The sequence below is a fragment of the Apis cerana genome, linkage group LG11 (genome assembly GCF_029169275.1).
Source record: "Apis cerana isolate GH-2021 linkage group LG11, AcerK_1.0, whole genome shotgun sequence".
Classification (NCBI taxonomy): domain Eukaryota; kingdom Metazoa; phylum Arthropoda; class Insecta; order Hymenoptera; family Apidae; genus Apis; species Apis cerana.
Window position 1 is genome coordinate 4,021,358 of NC_083862.1, and position 17,381 is coordinate 4,038,738.

General features: G+C 21.0%; 3 protein-coding genes across 3 annotated transcripts in view; 2 read left to right on the plus strand and 1 right to left on the minus strand.

Moving 5' to 3' along the window:
* Positions 1-753: 753 nt before the first annotated feature.
* LOC108001246 (putative uncharacterized protein DDB_G0277255) lies at positions 754-4,640 on the minus strand. The gene is made up of 6 exons (XM_017062167.3): positions 4,501-4,640; positions 3,787-3,883; positions 3,492-3,681; positions 1,558-3,357; positions 1,303-1,471; positions 754-1,228 (listed from the first exon to the last, which is right to left on the minus strand). Exons 3-6 carry the CDS (start codon positions 3,606-3,608, stop codon positions 834-836), a joined length of 2,481 nt encoding a protein of 826 aa, XP_016917656.1. The 5' UTR covers positions 3,609-3,681; positions 3,787-3,883; positions 4,501-4,640; the 3' UTR covers positions 754-833.
* A 487-nt stretch (positions 4,641-5,127) lies between these two features.
* On the plus strand, positions 5,128-7,324 carry LOC108001247 (solute carrier family 66 member 3). Its single transcript, XM_017062168.3, has 5 exons — positions 5,128-5,460; positions 6,143-6,317; positions 6,432-6,654; positions 6,729-6,849; positions 6,912-7,324. The coding sequence occupies exons 2-5, from the start codon at positions 6,172-6,174 to the stop codon at positions 7,037-7,039; spliced, it is 618 nt and encodes a 205-aa protein (XP_016917657.1). The 5' UTR covers positions 5,128-5,460; positions 6,143-6,171; the 3' UTR covers positions 7,040-7,324.
* Positions 7,325-7,531: 207 nt separating this feature from the next.
* Positions 7,532-17,381, plus strand: part of LOC108001230 (laminin subunit alpha) — a 42,712-nt gene continuing 32,862 nt past the window's right edge. The window contains exons 1-2 of the mRNA XM_062081447.1: positions 7,532-8,220; positions 13,957-14,103. Coding sequence (XP_061937431.1) covers positions 8,005-8,220; positions 13,957-14,103 — 363 coding nt within the window. The 5' untranslated portion in view covers positions 7,532-8,004. The remainder of the gene's footprint in view (positions 8,221-13,956; positions 14,104-17,381) is intronic.

A 17,381-nucleotide genomic window follows, 5' to 3' on the forward strand; every position in this document is an offset into this window, starting at 1 on the left:
TGTCTGCATATGTGCATCATATTTAAAATTATTTATTGACTCTATATTAATCATCTAATAAAGTGGAACGTCAAATATAGGATGTAGATTATATTTATATTTTTTTCATTTATATTAAAACAAAATTTTATAAAAAATAATAAAATAATTGAATAATCTCTGGCAAAAACATAATTTATTAAATGAAAACTAATAAACCAAAAAATCAGTAAAAAAATTATGATTTCAATGACTAAATAAAAAAAGTAATATAAGATATATGGCACGCAAGAAGGATTATTTAATCATCGTTTTGCATCATTATATGTGAATATTATACATTCATTGCATCATATGAATTCATAAAGATGTATTAAAATTAATAACAGGAACTTATAAATAAAAACTATAATTAGTAATATAGAATTTTTTGACATATAAGTGCTCTTGAAATCATTTCATGATAAAAACTATAAATTTGAAAAATCAATATCAATTTATCTGTACATTTTTAATTACATAAATAAGAATTCTGATTGAAAATTATTTTTGAACAAATTTTATTTTTTGTTTTATAATTTATTTAGTACTTTTATGCAATTAACTATATTGTTCTATATAAAAACTGCATGGAACGGATTATTTTTCTTTTCAAATAGATATTAATATTTTAAATTTTAAATTTAAATCATATAATAATAAAAATTAGTTATTCTCATTATTTAATTATAATATTTAATATAATAAAATCATATGAAATAAAATTGTGTAAAATTTTAAATTTTAAATTATATATTATAAATATTTGGCAAGTATTTCACAAAAATGAAGGACAAAAATTATATATTTGTACCTCACGATAGGCCTTGTGGTGTGAAACAAATCTTCTCTAATTCACCAGTTGAAGAACTAACAGGAGATTCAGCTCTATCATCTTGTTCAGCTAATTGCTCACTGTAGTAATGAGGCGTGCTCAGATAATCAATGAGCCGCCGAGGCAGAGGTAGAGTGGGAATAAGATCCCTGCGTACCATCTTCAAAATTACAAATCTGCACGTATGCTGTAAACTTTGAACCTGCTTAAATCTTGACACTGGATGAAGAAGTTGCACACGCATTGGACCTAATACTGGCCGTCGATGAAGAAAAAACAAATATCGTCCACTACGCGAATGTTCTACCGCATTTTCAATAAAATCGACAATTGTATGAGACTTAAATTTTGTGCAACTTCCAAAGCTAAAATTACCTATATATATGACATATATAAATATATATTAAATTGTTTAAAAAAATAAGAATTTTATAAAAAATAAAACTTACCCTGATCGTGCTCTATTCTTACATGTCGTACACAACTGTTAAGTCTAAATGATAAGGAAAAAATATAATGATCATCACTACTATCTCGTACAATGAATGACCCATCTGGTTCATTGGACAATATTTTTTCTGCAGCTTCACCAGATATTGGGCCCCAATACCATCCATACTATTTTAAATAAAACTTAATAAATACAATATTTTTATAATGTTATATATTTTCATTATTTTCAGAAACAAAATATAAATACGTACATCTTTTACTTTCTCAATACTAGCAGCAAAATCCATACTGGTATCTTCTGCTGGTTCATCCTCAACTTTTGGTACAGGTAAAGGTATTTGTGATGGTATAGAAGTTGGACTTTCACATTTAGACACCATTGTTGTAAGTGCATCTTCTGCTTGTTCCACACTTCCTACATGTCCATTGCTTTTAGGCAATGGTGGTAATGCACGTTTAAAAAAAGGTAGCTTTTGTACAGAGGAATCTACCTCTGAGGTAGTATTATTATTATTAGCATGTTGGTCAGAATCAATGCTTTCTTCTTCTTCTACAATTTCACCCTGTACAATGCTATTTCTCTTTTCTACAAAATGGTCCGGAGAACCCAAACGCCTGAATCTAAAGATATTGCAAAGTGTTTGTTTCAAATTTAATGAAAAATTTCGCTGACTCTTTTTAATCTTCTCTCTTTCAGAATCAACTTTTTCTTTATGTGATTCCTCTTTTACTTTTTTGTGTTTAATACTAACAAATGAATTTTTTTTATGCTTCTTAACATTACTATTATTATTATTGTTATTGTTATTATTATTATTATTATTGTGAATCAGTCCATTACTATTTTTGTTTGAAATAGGGGTATCCATTGCTGAATCTGTATGTGGATTACTATATCTATTGTTATTATTTACACTAATACCTTTTGGCATTGCAAGGTGTACAGGTGTATGACTTATTGGAGCTTTATTATCGCGTTTAATTTTATTTTCACTAGAATCACTGGAGCTTGAATATAGTGTTTGCAAATATTGACGCACTTCATGTAAAGTCATATGAATTGGTTCACCAATATTATGCATGTGACCATTAGATGTTCGAGACATATGTCGACCAGATGTACCTGGAACGCTATGACGCTTCCCATTTCCAGTTTCATTACAGCATACATCAGATAAAAATCTCTGTGATTTAATAACATGGGTAATAGCACGAGGTTTTCCACAATAATGCCTTGCTTGTTGAATATGGGCTTCTAATTCACTCTGTGAACTAGCAGATACATTTCTTCTTCTTTTACGATGATGTCTATGACGTTTAGGCCTTTGCGGTGTTCTAAGATCATGCAAAGGTCTAACTACATCTATTGGTACAGTATAAATGTCAGAATCAAAGGGCACATTGTACATATCACTAATTTCACTGGTCGTTAAAACATCATGTGACATAGCAGAGGTGATAAAACTGCTGTCATCTGCTTTATGACTCAGTCCTGAGGTATTTATTGAATTATGAGAACTGGATAAACGAGAAGAGGCTAATGAACATCGTGAATTTGGACGATTTAAAGTATTGTATGGAGTAATTAACGTAGTAGCTCCTTGGCATGATGAAGGTGTCAACAAATCTGTTGCCCAAAGACGTTTTGGATTGTATATACTACGAGTTACCACTGGTACATGATTTGTTGCAGGTGCTATTCTTCCTTCTGGCCATGATATTCTACAAGATATTATTAGTGCTTCTTCAATCATTGACTGTATTAAATTTTCAGCATAATCATTTATTAATTGTGGAACTTTTTGTCTCATTAATTGTGCATAGCTAAGAATCGGTGCAGATGAAGATTCAGAATTAGGAGGAGAAGGGCTATCTTGAAATTCTGGTGGAGGTTTAATAGCTACATCAACCACTTCAACTTCCAGTTTTCCATCAGCATCAGTCCATCCTGGTCCTTTTTTCAATGTATTAAAATTTTCACCACACATACCATCTGAATAATCAAACGAATCTTGCGATAAAGATTTACTTTCTATATCGCTTTCTTGCATCTAAAATAAAAATTAATTAATTAATCATTCAATTTAAAAATTTCTTTACTTTTTTTAAATATTTAAACATATTTACTTGTAGAAATATCAATTATTATAAATTATAAATTATAAATTATAATAATAAAATATACCTCGATTGCAAGATGAGCTCTAACTGAATCACTAGAAATGGACCCTCCAATTCCACTGCTACCAAGATCACTAAGAGGTCCAGTAGCACTTAGTGAACAAGACGGTGGAGAGTCCATCTCAAATTTTTAATTTATTTATTTATTAAAAGATTTATAATAACCAAAATTTTTGGAAGTTCCACATTGTCCCCTATAATATTATAATGGTATTTAATTGCTAAATATTATTGATTAATTTTACTAATCTTTTGATAAAATTAAAATTGATTTTCAATTATATTTCAAGAATTCTTACCTGAAAATAGCAATTATAAACAATATGCGAATGTTTCATGATCTTCATGTTTACATAAATACTTGTACTTTTCATATGGTCCATTATGAATAAAAAACTAAAAAAATATTTAACAAAAATTTATAAAACTAATCTAAATTTACATTTATAAGTATATAACAATATCTGACATTAATCTTTTTTCTATGACTTAAATATAATTATTATATCTATTTTACATGTTCATATATTATTAAATTATTTAAAAAAAAAATTTTTTAAATTTGTTAAGAATATTTTTTTGATAAGAATATGTTTTGTAATATTTGTACATATTACATTAATACAAATTTGTAATATTTAACCTTCAATAATACTATGTAAACTTTTGTTTTAAAAACTGAATTGCATACAAAATAAAAAGAATTGAGAAAGATATTCTTATGAAAAATATTAATATTGTCAAAAAATATATGATATAAAAAAACAATATGTCTTAATATCACTTTATAAAGAAATTTAAATTCATGTAGATATAGTATGGACAAAAATTGAGGATATTCCTCTATATGATTCATCTTTTAATTGTCTATTGTGCGAAATATTCGAAATATCTCGATCAAGATACATGCCATACAATGACTACTTTAATATCCCGGTAAGGTTGATGTTTGTGTCGTAGATAGTAGTTGACTACGTTTGACGTTTCGAAAGTTAAAAGTAAATTTTACGTACTTATGTTAGGTTACTTGTAACTCGATCGCATTCACGTAATATTTGTCAATGAAATAGAGTATCAGAAAAACGTTCATCGTTGTCACATAACGTCCGTTCTACAGACAAATCAATATTTAAAAGACAAACGCGAGTCCTTCACGTTAGTTTACTCCATGTCAGTTCCGTTCCCACATTCCGTCTGTCATGCTGAAGAAGAATTCTATTCGAGTACTTTCCGGGATCGACGATGTATTTCATAAAAGAAGGAAGTATAGCCAATGTGATTGCACAATTCAAAATAGTTTTATGTACATAGTTAGTTATTCATTTTCAAATGACCAACATTTACAAATAAAATATTATAATTTTTTAAATGTAAATTGACATTGATTTATACAAATTAAGAAAAATAAATATAGCAAATTATTAACTTTTTACAAATTGATAAAAATTTAATATTAAAATTTTTTTAAACTAATAATTTTGAAAATGTTACAATTTAAAACTAATAAAAATGTATCAAATATTTAACATGTTCTATTTCTTAAACATTATGTTAATTGTTTTTATTATTAATATTCAGTTTAATTTTTAAGTTATTTTACTTTATTTCTATCTTTTTATTAACTTAGCTTTTCTTGAAGTTGTTATACATGAATTTTAAAAAGTTCCTAGATGAAAATTTACTAAATACACATGTTATCGATAACACTATCGTATATCAAATAAGTACACATATCTTCGATCTAATTATGCATTTTAATTCATAATTGAGGTGTATACATTCTATATTATACAATACTATAATTATGCAAGTATAAAACGTTTTCAAGAATGTTACAAATGTGTGTAAACAGTTATCAATGTAATTATAGTTACAAAATATATGTATACTTGACAGATATACAATCTTCAATATTAGTGAAAGAAATATTTCTTATACAACGACATATAAATGAAGATAATTTATTAAAACAGGTTAAACAATTAATATTTTTAAAATTTACATTAATAAATTATAATTTTATATAATAGCATTTTATGTATTATATATTTTTTTTTAATAAATTGAGAATTATGAAATAATTAAATTACTCAAAATCATTCTTAAAAATATTAAAATTTATTTTATTAATGTTTTGTAATCTTATATTTAATATAAATTGAGTAGAATTGAAAAGCTCATAATAAAAGTAATCTGACAATTTTTGTCTTTTTTCACAAAATCAAAATTTTAAATTGTAAAATTTTAATTTTTATTCAATAAATTTTAAACAAAATTTATTTTGAATTAATATATAAAATATATGTAAAAAATATATATAAATATATATATATTATGTAAAAGAACTTTATTTAATCAAATTATAAAATTATATAATAAGTATAATTATATGTATATAATTAAATAATTAATTAATTAGATAAAATTATAAATAAATAAAAATTATATAATTAAAAATCAATTGTTCAGTTAATACATTAATGTATTTTTTATCTATCATAAAATTTATTTCAATTTTTTTTTTTTGTTGTAAGTAAATATATAATTGATACATAATAGAATTATAATATAATCAATATATAATTAAAAAGTAGTTTTTATTTATTTTACATAAAATTTTATTACATAATAGATCAAGAAATTTAATAATTGCAGGTATAAAAATTAGATAAAAAATTAAAAATATGTTACTCCAACAACTTGCAGATTTTTTGAGCCTTATAACAATAGGTATGTGTTTCATATTAAAGATTCCCCAAATTTTGAATTTATTGACTGCTAAATCAGCAAATCAAATTTCAATTGTAAGTCTTTTATTAGAATTAACTAGGTAAGTTTTATCTATTATAAATATATAAATTTTTATATTTCAATTTAATTAAAAAAATGTTTAAATGAATTTCAATATTTCTTATAATATTGGCTTAATTTATATTTCTTACAGCTATACAGTGATGACTAGTTATAATTTTACAAATGGTTATTCAGTATTATCTTATTTGGAATATCCTATTATTCTATTCCAGGAATACATTCTAATCTTTCTAGTCCTAAAATACTTAAATAAAATAAATATATTTTCAATTCTAGTCTCAATATTATATATTGTTACAAGTATTTCTCTTGCAATGCAACTCATACCAAAATTCGTACTTACGATTTTAGCGGTTAGTTAATTTAATTAATTCAAAATTAATTTACAATTTTATAGTTATTTTTTAATTTATTTTGTAATTATTAGCCACTATGTACCCCAATTTCTGTCTCAAGTAAGATTATTCAATTATTGGCAATTATTCGAGCGAAAAATGCAGATACAGTATCGCCAATTACATGGTTTATCTCTGCGTTTACTAATTTAAGTAAGTTATCAATATTGATTTCTCTATAAAAGTTTATATTACATATTGATCTTGATTTACAGCAAGAGTATTTACCATATGGATGGATTCAGCAGATATTTTACTACTGGGGAATTTTGTTATTTCTGTGATTTTAAGTTCAAGTATTATGTGTTTCACTATTTATTATAAGCGAATAAAACAAGATTAAAAAGGTTTTCTTAATTAATATTAAAAAAAATTAATCTAATCAAATATATTTTCCATTCAGTTTTTTTTTCTTAATAATTATCAACAAAAAACAATTTTATCAACGAAAAATAATATTTTAAATATATAATAATACAATGAAATATATTATTTAATTTTTTCATTAATTAAATGAAATACATAATTTTACATAAATTTTAAAAATGTTATTTCAAAATACTAATATATTGTACATATTTATGAATATATATTCAAAATGAATAAAAAATTTTATCGATAGATTAAATGCAATCTAAGATTCTATTTACAACTTTCCTCTCAATCATATGTCTTTCCGATTATTCCGAGAAAGATTGTACAAATATTTTCTGAAAGGGGAATTATTAATCGCTTATACTTATTTTTAGAAGCTTAAACATAAATCTAAGTAATTCAACATTAAGAAAACCAAATTATATAATTCAATCGTTTAAAATACTTCTTATCCGAAAATTACTATTGTTATTATAAAATCTCATTTGCAAATAAAATATAGAGTAACTGGTAACTAAACTAGTTCGAGGATCGAAAGAAGTACTTGGACAATAGTCTAGTCTCTTGGGCCAGAAGCTTGCACGTGTGTAAGGGTACGGAATGGCATATGGTTTCGAAGTGTGTGGACCATCCTTCTTAGAGTTGCCACCCTCACCTCCCCTCTCCCCTACTATAGACCGTCAGTCCTCGATGACCTCCGGCCTGTCAGTATTCACGTATATATTCAGTCTATACCGAGAAGCCATTCGGGCTTCATCAGCATCTCTACGCGTCTCTCGTGTATTCTCCCGAAAAGAGAACGAGAAAGAGACAGAGAAAGAGAATATAGGGAAAAGACGGGTTCGACAATAGTTTCGAAAGAGAACACGCCGCGCTAAAGGACGAGATACCAGTGGAGCCGACGGTGGCGGGCTCGATCTGTCCACTGTCAGGATGGCGAGGTGGTTGCTGGTCGCTTCGTTGGCTAGCGTGCTGGTCCACCAAACAAGAAACGAAATCCTGACGCCACCGTATTTTAATTTAGCCGAGGGAAAAGAAATCATCGCGTCAGCCACGTGTGGTGTCGACACCCCTGGACCAGAACTTTATTGTAAGCTCGTCGGTGCAAATGCCGATCAACATGAAGATATAAATCTGATACAGGGACAGGTTGGTATATATATATTTATGTTCTTTGCTTTATCATTTTTAATTGAAGAATGATCATTTATATCCATATATAAATAGTTTATCTAAACAAATTCTGTTCTTTTTTTTATTTTTCGGTTAATAAATTTGATATTAGATATAGAGTAATTATTGAGTGATTACATAAAATGATTACGCAAAGTGATTACAGAAAATCATTGTAGAATAATGCAAAGTTATATAAATAAAATAGACAAACTAAATTAAGGATAAGTTTTATTTATTTTGAAAAAATACTTTATATAATATTATATAATATTATATTAATTTTGATTAATTTATAACTATTTAAATATTTCATAAATTTCTTTTTACTTTTATTCAATTTTTATCGAAACAGTTATTTAATATTTATTTAGAACGTGCATTGCTTATTATTAGTCATGTAGTCAGAATGGAGTTGGGGTTTAAATTTTTATCTATATTTAATCCTTTAAGTCCAAGAGTTTATCAAGTTTTAATCAACTTTACTTAACTATTTTTTATTTTTTCTTTTGTTTTTATATATAAAAAATATATAAAAATTAGATAAAAGAAAACATTATAGCAAATTCTAAATTCAAATCGTGAATATAAATTAATATGTGATATATCGCAAGATTTAGAATTTTATACATAACAGATAATTTTTGAATAAATAAAATAAATTAACAATTATCTATTTATGATTTACATATGTATTAGATTTTATTTATATCTTTCTTTATGATGAAAATATAATATAATTTATTTTTTAAATATATAAAAATTTACAAATTTCTGAATTGCAAAATCAACTATAAAAATAATAAATAATAAAAAAAACTTTGTAATTTATTTTTATAGATTTTATAGTTTTTAATATTATAATTTATTCGTATTCAACAAAGTTCTTCCTCTGTGACACATATGTGGTATTAGTAATAAGCATGTTATCGTTCTTCAAACTCGATAAGAGAAGATCGTATTCATTTTTTATACAAAGCGTGAATGAAACTATACGCTAAAAAGTGTCTTTCATAAATCTTGTATTGCTAGTAACAATTAATATAATGTATATATTAAGAATCATTTCAAGTGATTTCCTCAAATAATTATATAATATATAATGTGTGTATAATTATCTTAATCTAATAATCTAATAAAATTTCTTATATAATTACATCATTAATTATTAAAATATCAAAATTTATAAATATTAATTCTTGATTTAGTAAATCTTACGAAGTATCATAGTAATTTTTTTCAATGAATCTTGTGATTAATGTTATTTTTTATTAATCTTATATTTTTTTAGAATTAATTTAATATAAATTCTACTGTTAATCCAAAAGAATAATTATAATCTTGAAAATTATACCTAAAAAACACACGAAAAAATATATATTTAAATATATCAGGATAAATAATATATTTATTATTTATTTAAAAATTGGATTATTTTTTAAATACTAAAAATTTATGTAAATTTAGAATTAATACAAAAAAATTATATATATTTTTATCTTAATTTTAAAACATTATTTTATCTTAATTACTATTAATCCTTTTACATTTCTTGACAACATATCATAGAAGCGGGTTCCCTCAATCAAACAGGAAATAATAAATTAGATGACCGATTTATTTCTCGCATAACATTTAAAACAATTGACTGTAATATTATTAGTTATAATCATTTATTTTTATATTATATTTTTTTCATTAGATTATTTCTCATTCTGATTATGAAATAATTGATATTATTGAACGATTCATAAATTTAGAATTTCCTGAATGGTCAATGGCCATTCGATTCTATGAATGTTACGTATATATCTATTTATGCGGATGAGAGAAAATGCTATGTAGACTAGAAGTGAGAGGTCTGATAAAAAGCTTGTGATAAGAATGACCTCTCGATAACACTTGATCATCTTGTCTTCTCAAATTTCGAACGATTGTACTGACACGAATATCCTACAATGATTCTTAAAAAAAAATCTTTACCATTTGTAGAAACTTTTTTTAAAAATTATTTGATTTTTTCCTAATCTAACCTATTATACATTTAGTTAGATAATAGAAAAGTTTAATTAAATAATTTTAAATTAAATTGCATTTAATTTTATGTTATATATATATATGAGAATTAAAAGATATTAGGTCATTCAACTTTATATTGATAAATGGAATATGTAACTCGAAATGTTGATTATTATTATATATATATTTCATTTATAATTTAAACTATAAACTATAATAAGATTATAATTTCGTTTCTCCTCCACTCTGCTATAAAAATTTCTACAAATCAGAATATTTTAAGTTGAACAAAATTTATTTCAAATGATAATTTATTAAAAATCATTTCAAATAACGCTATCTATTATTTGATGAATAATGTATTTTAATTAAGTTTATATTCTTTATTTTGTCTTTGTTTTATTGAAAATAAAATATTTGGGAAAATAATTTAAGAATGAATTATTTGAAGAAATAACATTTATTTCTTGATTAAAAATTCGTTCCCGAAACATTCAAAATAAATAAAAAAAAACGAAATAATAATTTTAATAAAAGCATAATAATGTTAATAATTTTTGTAATAGAATAATCCAATTTATGTCACAAGTCAATGATGAAATTGTAGCTAGAAGTCATATGCTGTAGCTATAATTTGATATTATGTGTTGTTAAGATTTGAATTGTTTTCATTTAATAATAGTAATTTTTTTAATAATAGTAATTCGATTATTTTTTCTTATTTCAAAAAAACAATTAGAGAATGAAACATAAGTACAGAAACTTTTATTCTATATATATATATATATTTATTTTTATATTATTCTATATATATTTCTGTACAAATAGATAATTTTTATTTTCTCGAAAAAATAAAAATAGAAAAAAGTTCTAGTTAAATAAAAATATTATTTTGATTCGAAAAAAAGAAGCAGTAAATAAATTTTTTATTTTTGAAATATATTTGAAATATTTCTAAAACTATTCGGATTTGAATATTGATGAAATTGTTCGATGAAAATTTGTATACATACATAACAATCAAAATTTAGAATTATTCTTTTTCTTTTCATATTAAAATTTTTAAAAATTTTATTATTAATTTAAAATTAATATTGTAATACTATTATATATTAATAATCATTTTTTTATTTATTCAATATATTTTTGAAAATTTAAAATCATATTTTCAGTTTTTTATATTAAATTTTTTTCTAATTTTATCACTAATATTTGAAATAAATAATATTACAAATGATACAAATAATATTACATATGATCACTATCAATTCAAAATTAATTTTTAGTTTTAAATATAATTTATTATTTTATTTCGATAGATTTCATTTTATAAGTACATAAAGAATTCTATTTTTTAAATATATGAATTTTATAGAATAGTAGTATATAATTTTTAAAATAAAATTGTGGAACCGAAGTCTATAAGTAATTAATTTTTATTGTTTTATTTAATTGTTTTGTTTTATTGTTTTATCTTTTATTGTTAGAAAAATGAAACAAAATAAAAAAAAATCACAATCTGCTTTTTCTACTATATATATTTTCGATTTATTAAATAATAAATAAGAAAATAATTCTAGCTTTAATATCTTATCTTAAAATATATTAAGATTTGCATATATGATCTTTTAAAAGTTTTATCAATCGAATACAAATTAAAGTTAAACTTTACATCAGAATTAATATGTTAATATATTAATATTTTAATTTTTTTTTCAAGAAAATGATGTAAGGAATTTTTTTAAGTTTTTTTTTGTTTTGTAAATATTTTTTGAATTATAAATTATTTTTATAATTGTAAATCACAATTGGAAAAACTTATATCACTTTTTAACTTATATCACAATTTATATCATTTTTTAATTTTTACACAAAAAAATCTAAAATTTGAATTTTCATCATATTTTATAGTTAATCAAAATTTTCATTTTAAACATATTTCCTATTTTATTAAACATATTAGCTAATTTTATTAGGTAATTAATCAGATCAGATAAAAAATAAAAATCAATAAAAATATCATTTTTTAATTTTCAATTTGAAAAATGTCAAAGTTATAATGAAATCAGAATATAATAATATTCATTAATACATTCATTAATAGACTTGGACATTAATTCCAAAAAATATAGTTAAAAATATATATAGTTAAAAATTTCGAATAAAGTTTTTAAGTAATTACTTATTAAAATATTTAAATAATATTTACTTGTAGCTATTATAGTTAATCCACTTGTCATATAATCTTGATCTTTGGTATTACAATTATTTGCGATTATTATTATGTTTTGAACAATAAATTATTGAAATAATTTATTGAAGTAACTTTATTCTTCAATTATTAAATTTTGCAATTATTAAATCACTGTTAGTAGAATTTTTATCTATCTAAATAAAAAATAATGATCTTATTCTATTTATGTTACAATTATTAATCTTAATTAATGAGAAAGCTCCATATGTTAATTAAAAATTACAAAGTGTTTGTAATAGTCTTTTCAAAAATTCTATAATAACAATTAAACATTTTTATATATCTTTTACTAAATCGTACGTTGAATTTTCATTAATTAATGTATATGTTATATTTATAATTACATGATTTTTTAATATATTTATTGTAATTATATAATATTATAATTAAATAATTTTTTATTTACTTCTATAAACATATTTTAATTTTCAAAAAATATCATTTTTTCCCATTTTTCACAATATATTAACTTTTTTTTATTTTTTTTTATTAAATAAAATATTTGTACAAAATGTAATTTTTATATTTTAAATTTTTGTTTACATTTAATTATATTTATTAATTAATTATTTTTATTTAATTTATTATATTTAATACAAGTTTATTAATTTATTTGAGTTATGTAATTTAAATCCTTAATCTGAAATGAAATTTGTTTTTTTAAGGATGATCTTATTATTATTTAAAATCATCAAACATTTAATAAATAAATCATTCAAAAATAATTTATTTCTTGAATAAAGTTTTAAAATTTATTTACAAATACCTTTATTTTCAAAGTTTATCAATTATTTTAGTTTATTTAAAATAATTACTTTTATTTGTTATTTTTTATTTGAAACCATTTTATTTTAAAACCATCCAATCATCGATGACTAGTTAAGTTATAACTTTCCTCAATATTATATATATGTATATATATGTATTATATATACTTTGTCTCAATATTATATTTATGTTTTGCAAAGATCTACAAAAATTTATTTCAAACATTAATTAATATTTAATAAATTTATTTCAATTAATATTCTTGATCAAGTAAATAATAAATTGAAGAATTGATTATTTGAGGAATTAACATTTATTTCTTAATTAATTATGTTTTTCTATGAAGATTTCTTTCTCTATTTCTTTTTCTAATTTATTTCTCTATAAAATATTAAATTATAAATGATTAATATTAAATAGTATATAAATATAATAATAAGTAGCACAATAAATAGCATATATGTAATAATGTTAATAATAAACAATAATATAAATGTTACACTGCATTAAAAATTCATTTATTTTTATTAAAATAATAAAAAAAATAATAACAAATAATAATTTATTTCCTGAAGTGATAAATAAAACATTTAATTGCAAAATAAATTTTTAAATAATTTTAAAAATTAATTTAATTATATTATAAGGAAATAATATATTTTTGATTATAGGTATGTGATTATTGTGATGCTGACAATCCAGAAAAAAGACATCCACCGGAATATGCAGTTGATGGAATGGAAACTTGGTGGCAATCACCACCTCTTTCTAGAGGGATGAAATACAAAGAAGTAAATCTGACAATCAATCTTGGACAAGTAAGTTAAATAAAATTTATCAATTATATTATATAATTAATGTAATACATACAAATTTATAATATTTTGAAAAGATAAATAAAATTATTATAATTATGATAAAGAAAATAGAGACAATAGATTTTAATGATAATAGATAATATTAAATTATATTTCTTTATAAAAATATTGAATACTGACAATTAGATATTAAATATTTACTAACATAATTTTAAACATAAATTTATTAAAATTTATTAATGCTAATATTTGTGAATTTGTTTTTTTAATATAATAAATTTTTTAAATTATCAATATTTAATATTTTTTTTTACAATTCTTTTCTTTCTTTCTTCATTTAATTATAAATCTTTTTTTTCATTTAATTATAAATTTTGAAAAAATTAAATTATTTATGATTATTTTTTTTTAAATTAAGGCTTTTTCTTAAAATTTAATATTACACTTGTCTATATTAATCTAATATATTTTTTTTACTTTGGTATAATTTTTTTTTTTACTTATATTTTTAACTTTACTTATATTTTTCAATAATGTTGCACATTATTGTTATTATTCAATTAATATTATTATTAGTATTTAATGATTAATTAAGTAGATTTATAATAAAATTAAAATATTATCTTCTTAAAAAATAAATGATTTTATTTATATCAATAATTAATATTAATATTATATTAAAATCATAATCATTATCTGTATTATAAAATATAACTTATGAATATAAAGAAATGTAAATATTATTTCATTGTTCTTTTATTATCGTTCATACAATTTAAATATTCTTTTATTATAAAATTCCTCATATTTATATTAAAAAATTCAAACATGTGTTTACTTTTCCACAATTTTCTATTATCCAATTTTTCAATACAAAATAATTAAATGGAACAATGGCTGTACATAATGGATATATTCCAATAATAAAATATTATATTTGTAATAATTATTGCCATGATAAACCTATTATAAACTCTGTGTCATACTTGATTTAAATGTATGTCATTAAGTATCTTCTAAATACAAAATAAATATAAAAGAATCATTATCGATTCATTATCATTATATCAAATATCAAATATCAAATCTTTTTATATGTTAAACAACAAGGAGAATAAAAATATGCAAAAATTAAAAAATTTTAAAATAGAAAAAGTTATCAAAAACTTAGAAAATTTAAAATATTACAAATTTTATAAGGACTGTAACAAAATATATAAATCTATAGTTTTAAATATTAAGTTTATTATTAAGTTATAAATATTTATAATAAAACATTCTTTTCTCATAATGTTAAACAAATAATAAAATATTTTTGATTTAGACACAAATTCATTTAATAATATCTTATCGGTTATCTTATTTTTTATTTTTATTTGACCAACTAGTTATATATTGAGAAATAAAACTAAGTGTAAATAGAAAATAAGTGAAAGGATTGACAGCAGGAAATAATGGGCTTGTGGAATGAATATTTTATCTGTAAATTATTTTATCATTTCGTAGGCGTTTTCCTGTAAAGCGGGAAAGAATTATCTTCGCATCATTTCCGGAGGACATTAGAAAAGATGGATTTTAGGGAGCGGGGTAAATGTTACAACGACTTAGATATATTTTTATTTCAATAGAAAAAAGGAATATTTAATATTAGGAGATATTATTTTTTTCGATTTATAAGAGTTTTACAATAATTATATATACTTTTGTGGATAAAAAATTCGAATATGAAATATTTCTTGTTTCCCAATATTCATATTAATAATTGCAGCTATATTTTCTATATATATATATGTATATATATATATATATATATATATATATATATTGTATAGTATTTTCAAAATATTTTTTGTTATTATATTATGTAATTATATATAATATTTAATTTTATATGTTTTTTACATAATATTATTTCTTAATTTTTACAATAATTATATATACTTTTGTGGATAAAAAATTCGAATATGAAATATTTCTTGTTTCCCAATATTCATATTAATAATTGCAGCTATATTTTCTATATATATATATATATTGTATAGTATTTTCAAAATATTTTTTGTTATTATATTATGTAATTATATATTATATAATTTTATATGTTTTTTACATAATATTATTTCTTAATTTTTAATTTTTGATAATATGTGTAATGAGAAAAAAAACGAATCATTAATTCACAAATATAAATATTATTATGAAATATTCTTGAGATAATTGAAAAAACTGTGAATTACAACATATATATAGAACATATATATACATATATATATATAGAACAATAAAAAAAATTAGCATAAAACTTTTTATTTTATTTATATAAAAAAAATATTAAGAATCTTAGATCGAAAATGAATTAGTTTAAAAATTATTAATTTTTTCTCAAAATATTCTAAGAAATAAATTCAACAAAAATTAATTTAAATATGCTTTTAATTTTGAAGAAATGGACAAATTTTGGGATGTAGAATATAAATTGAAAATAAAAAAATGTTTAAAGTAATGTTTTATTAAATATGTAAGTATTTTATTACTTCACAAGAATATAAATGGGAATTTAAAAGACTACACTTAGAATCTGGATGCTAGACGATTTTAACTAATTTTTTCGATTTGTGCACTTAAATTCATTATTTTAAAAAACGTTATTATAAAGTTTAATACATCCTAAATTAAATATATAAAATCTAAGAGATTTTTTTAAAAATTCAATTCAAAATTAACATTAGAATAATATTAGAATAAAAAATTAAAATAAATTATTAATATTGTAAAAAAATTATTTATCATTTAGAAAGATATTGTAACTAAATATAACTTCTAAAAATCAAATAAAATGCATAAATATTCATCAAACATATTTAATGAAATGCATCGAAAATTGTAATAAATTTCTAAAATAATTTAAAATCATTTTTTAATGAATTTAATGGCAGTATTAAAATTTATATTCTTTTGATAGTATTTTAAAATATAAAAATTTGAATCGTATACTTTTTTTATTTTTTTTTATTATTTAACTAGAAATAAATTTCCATTAAAACTACCGCTTTATATAAGTCACGAGTAATATGATGATTTGTATTATTTGTATTTTGTAAGTAGTAATAATTAAAAGTAATTTGAATTATTAATAGAGAATATTAGTTTTTATTAACAAATTCCAATAAAAAAAATTATCATAGTGTTTTTGAAAAAATATTGTACGAATTTTTTATCTATAAGTAATAAGAAAAGTTTAATTTAAAAAATTATATAAGAAATATGTTGCATAAATA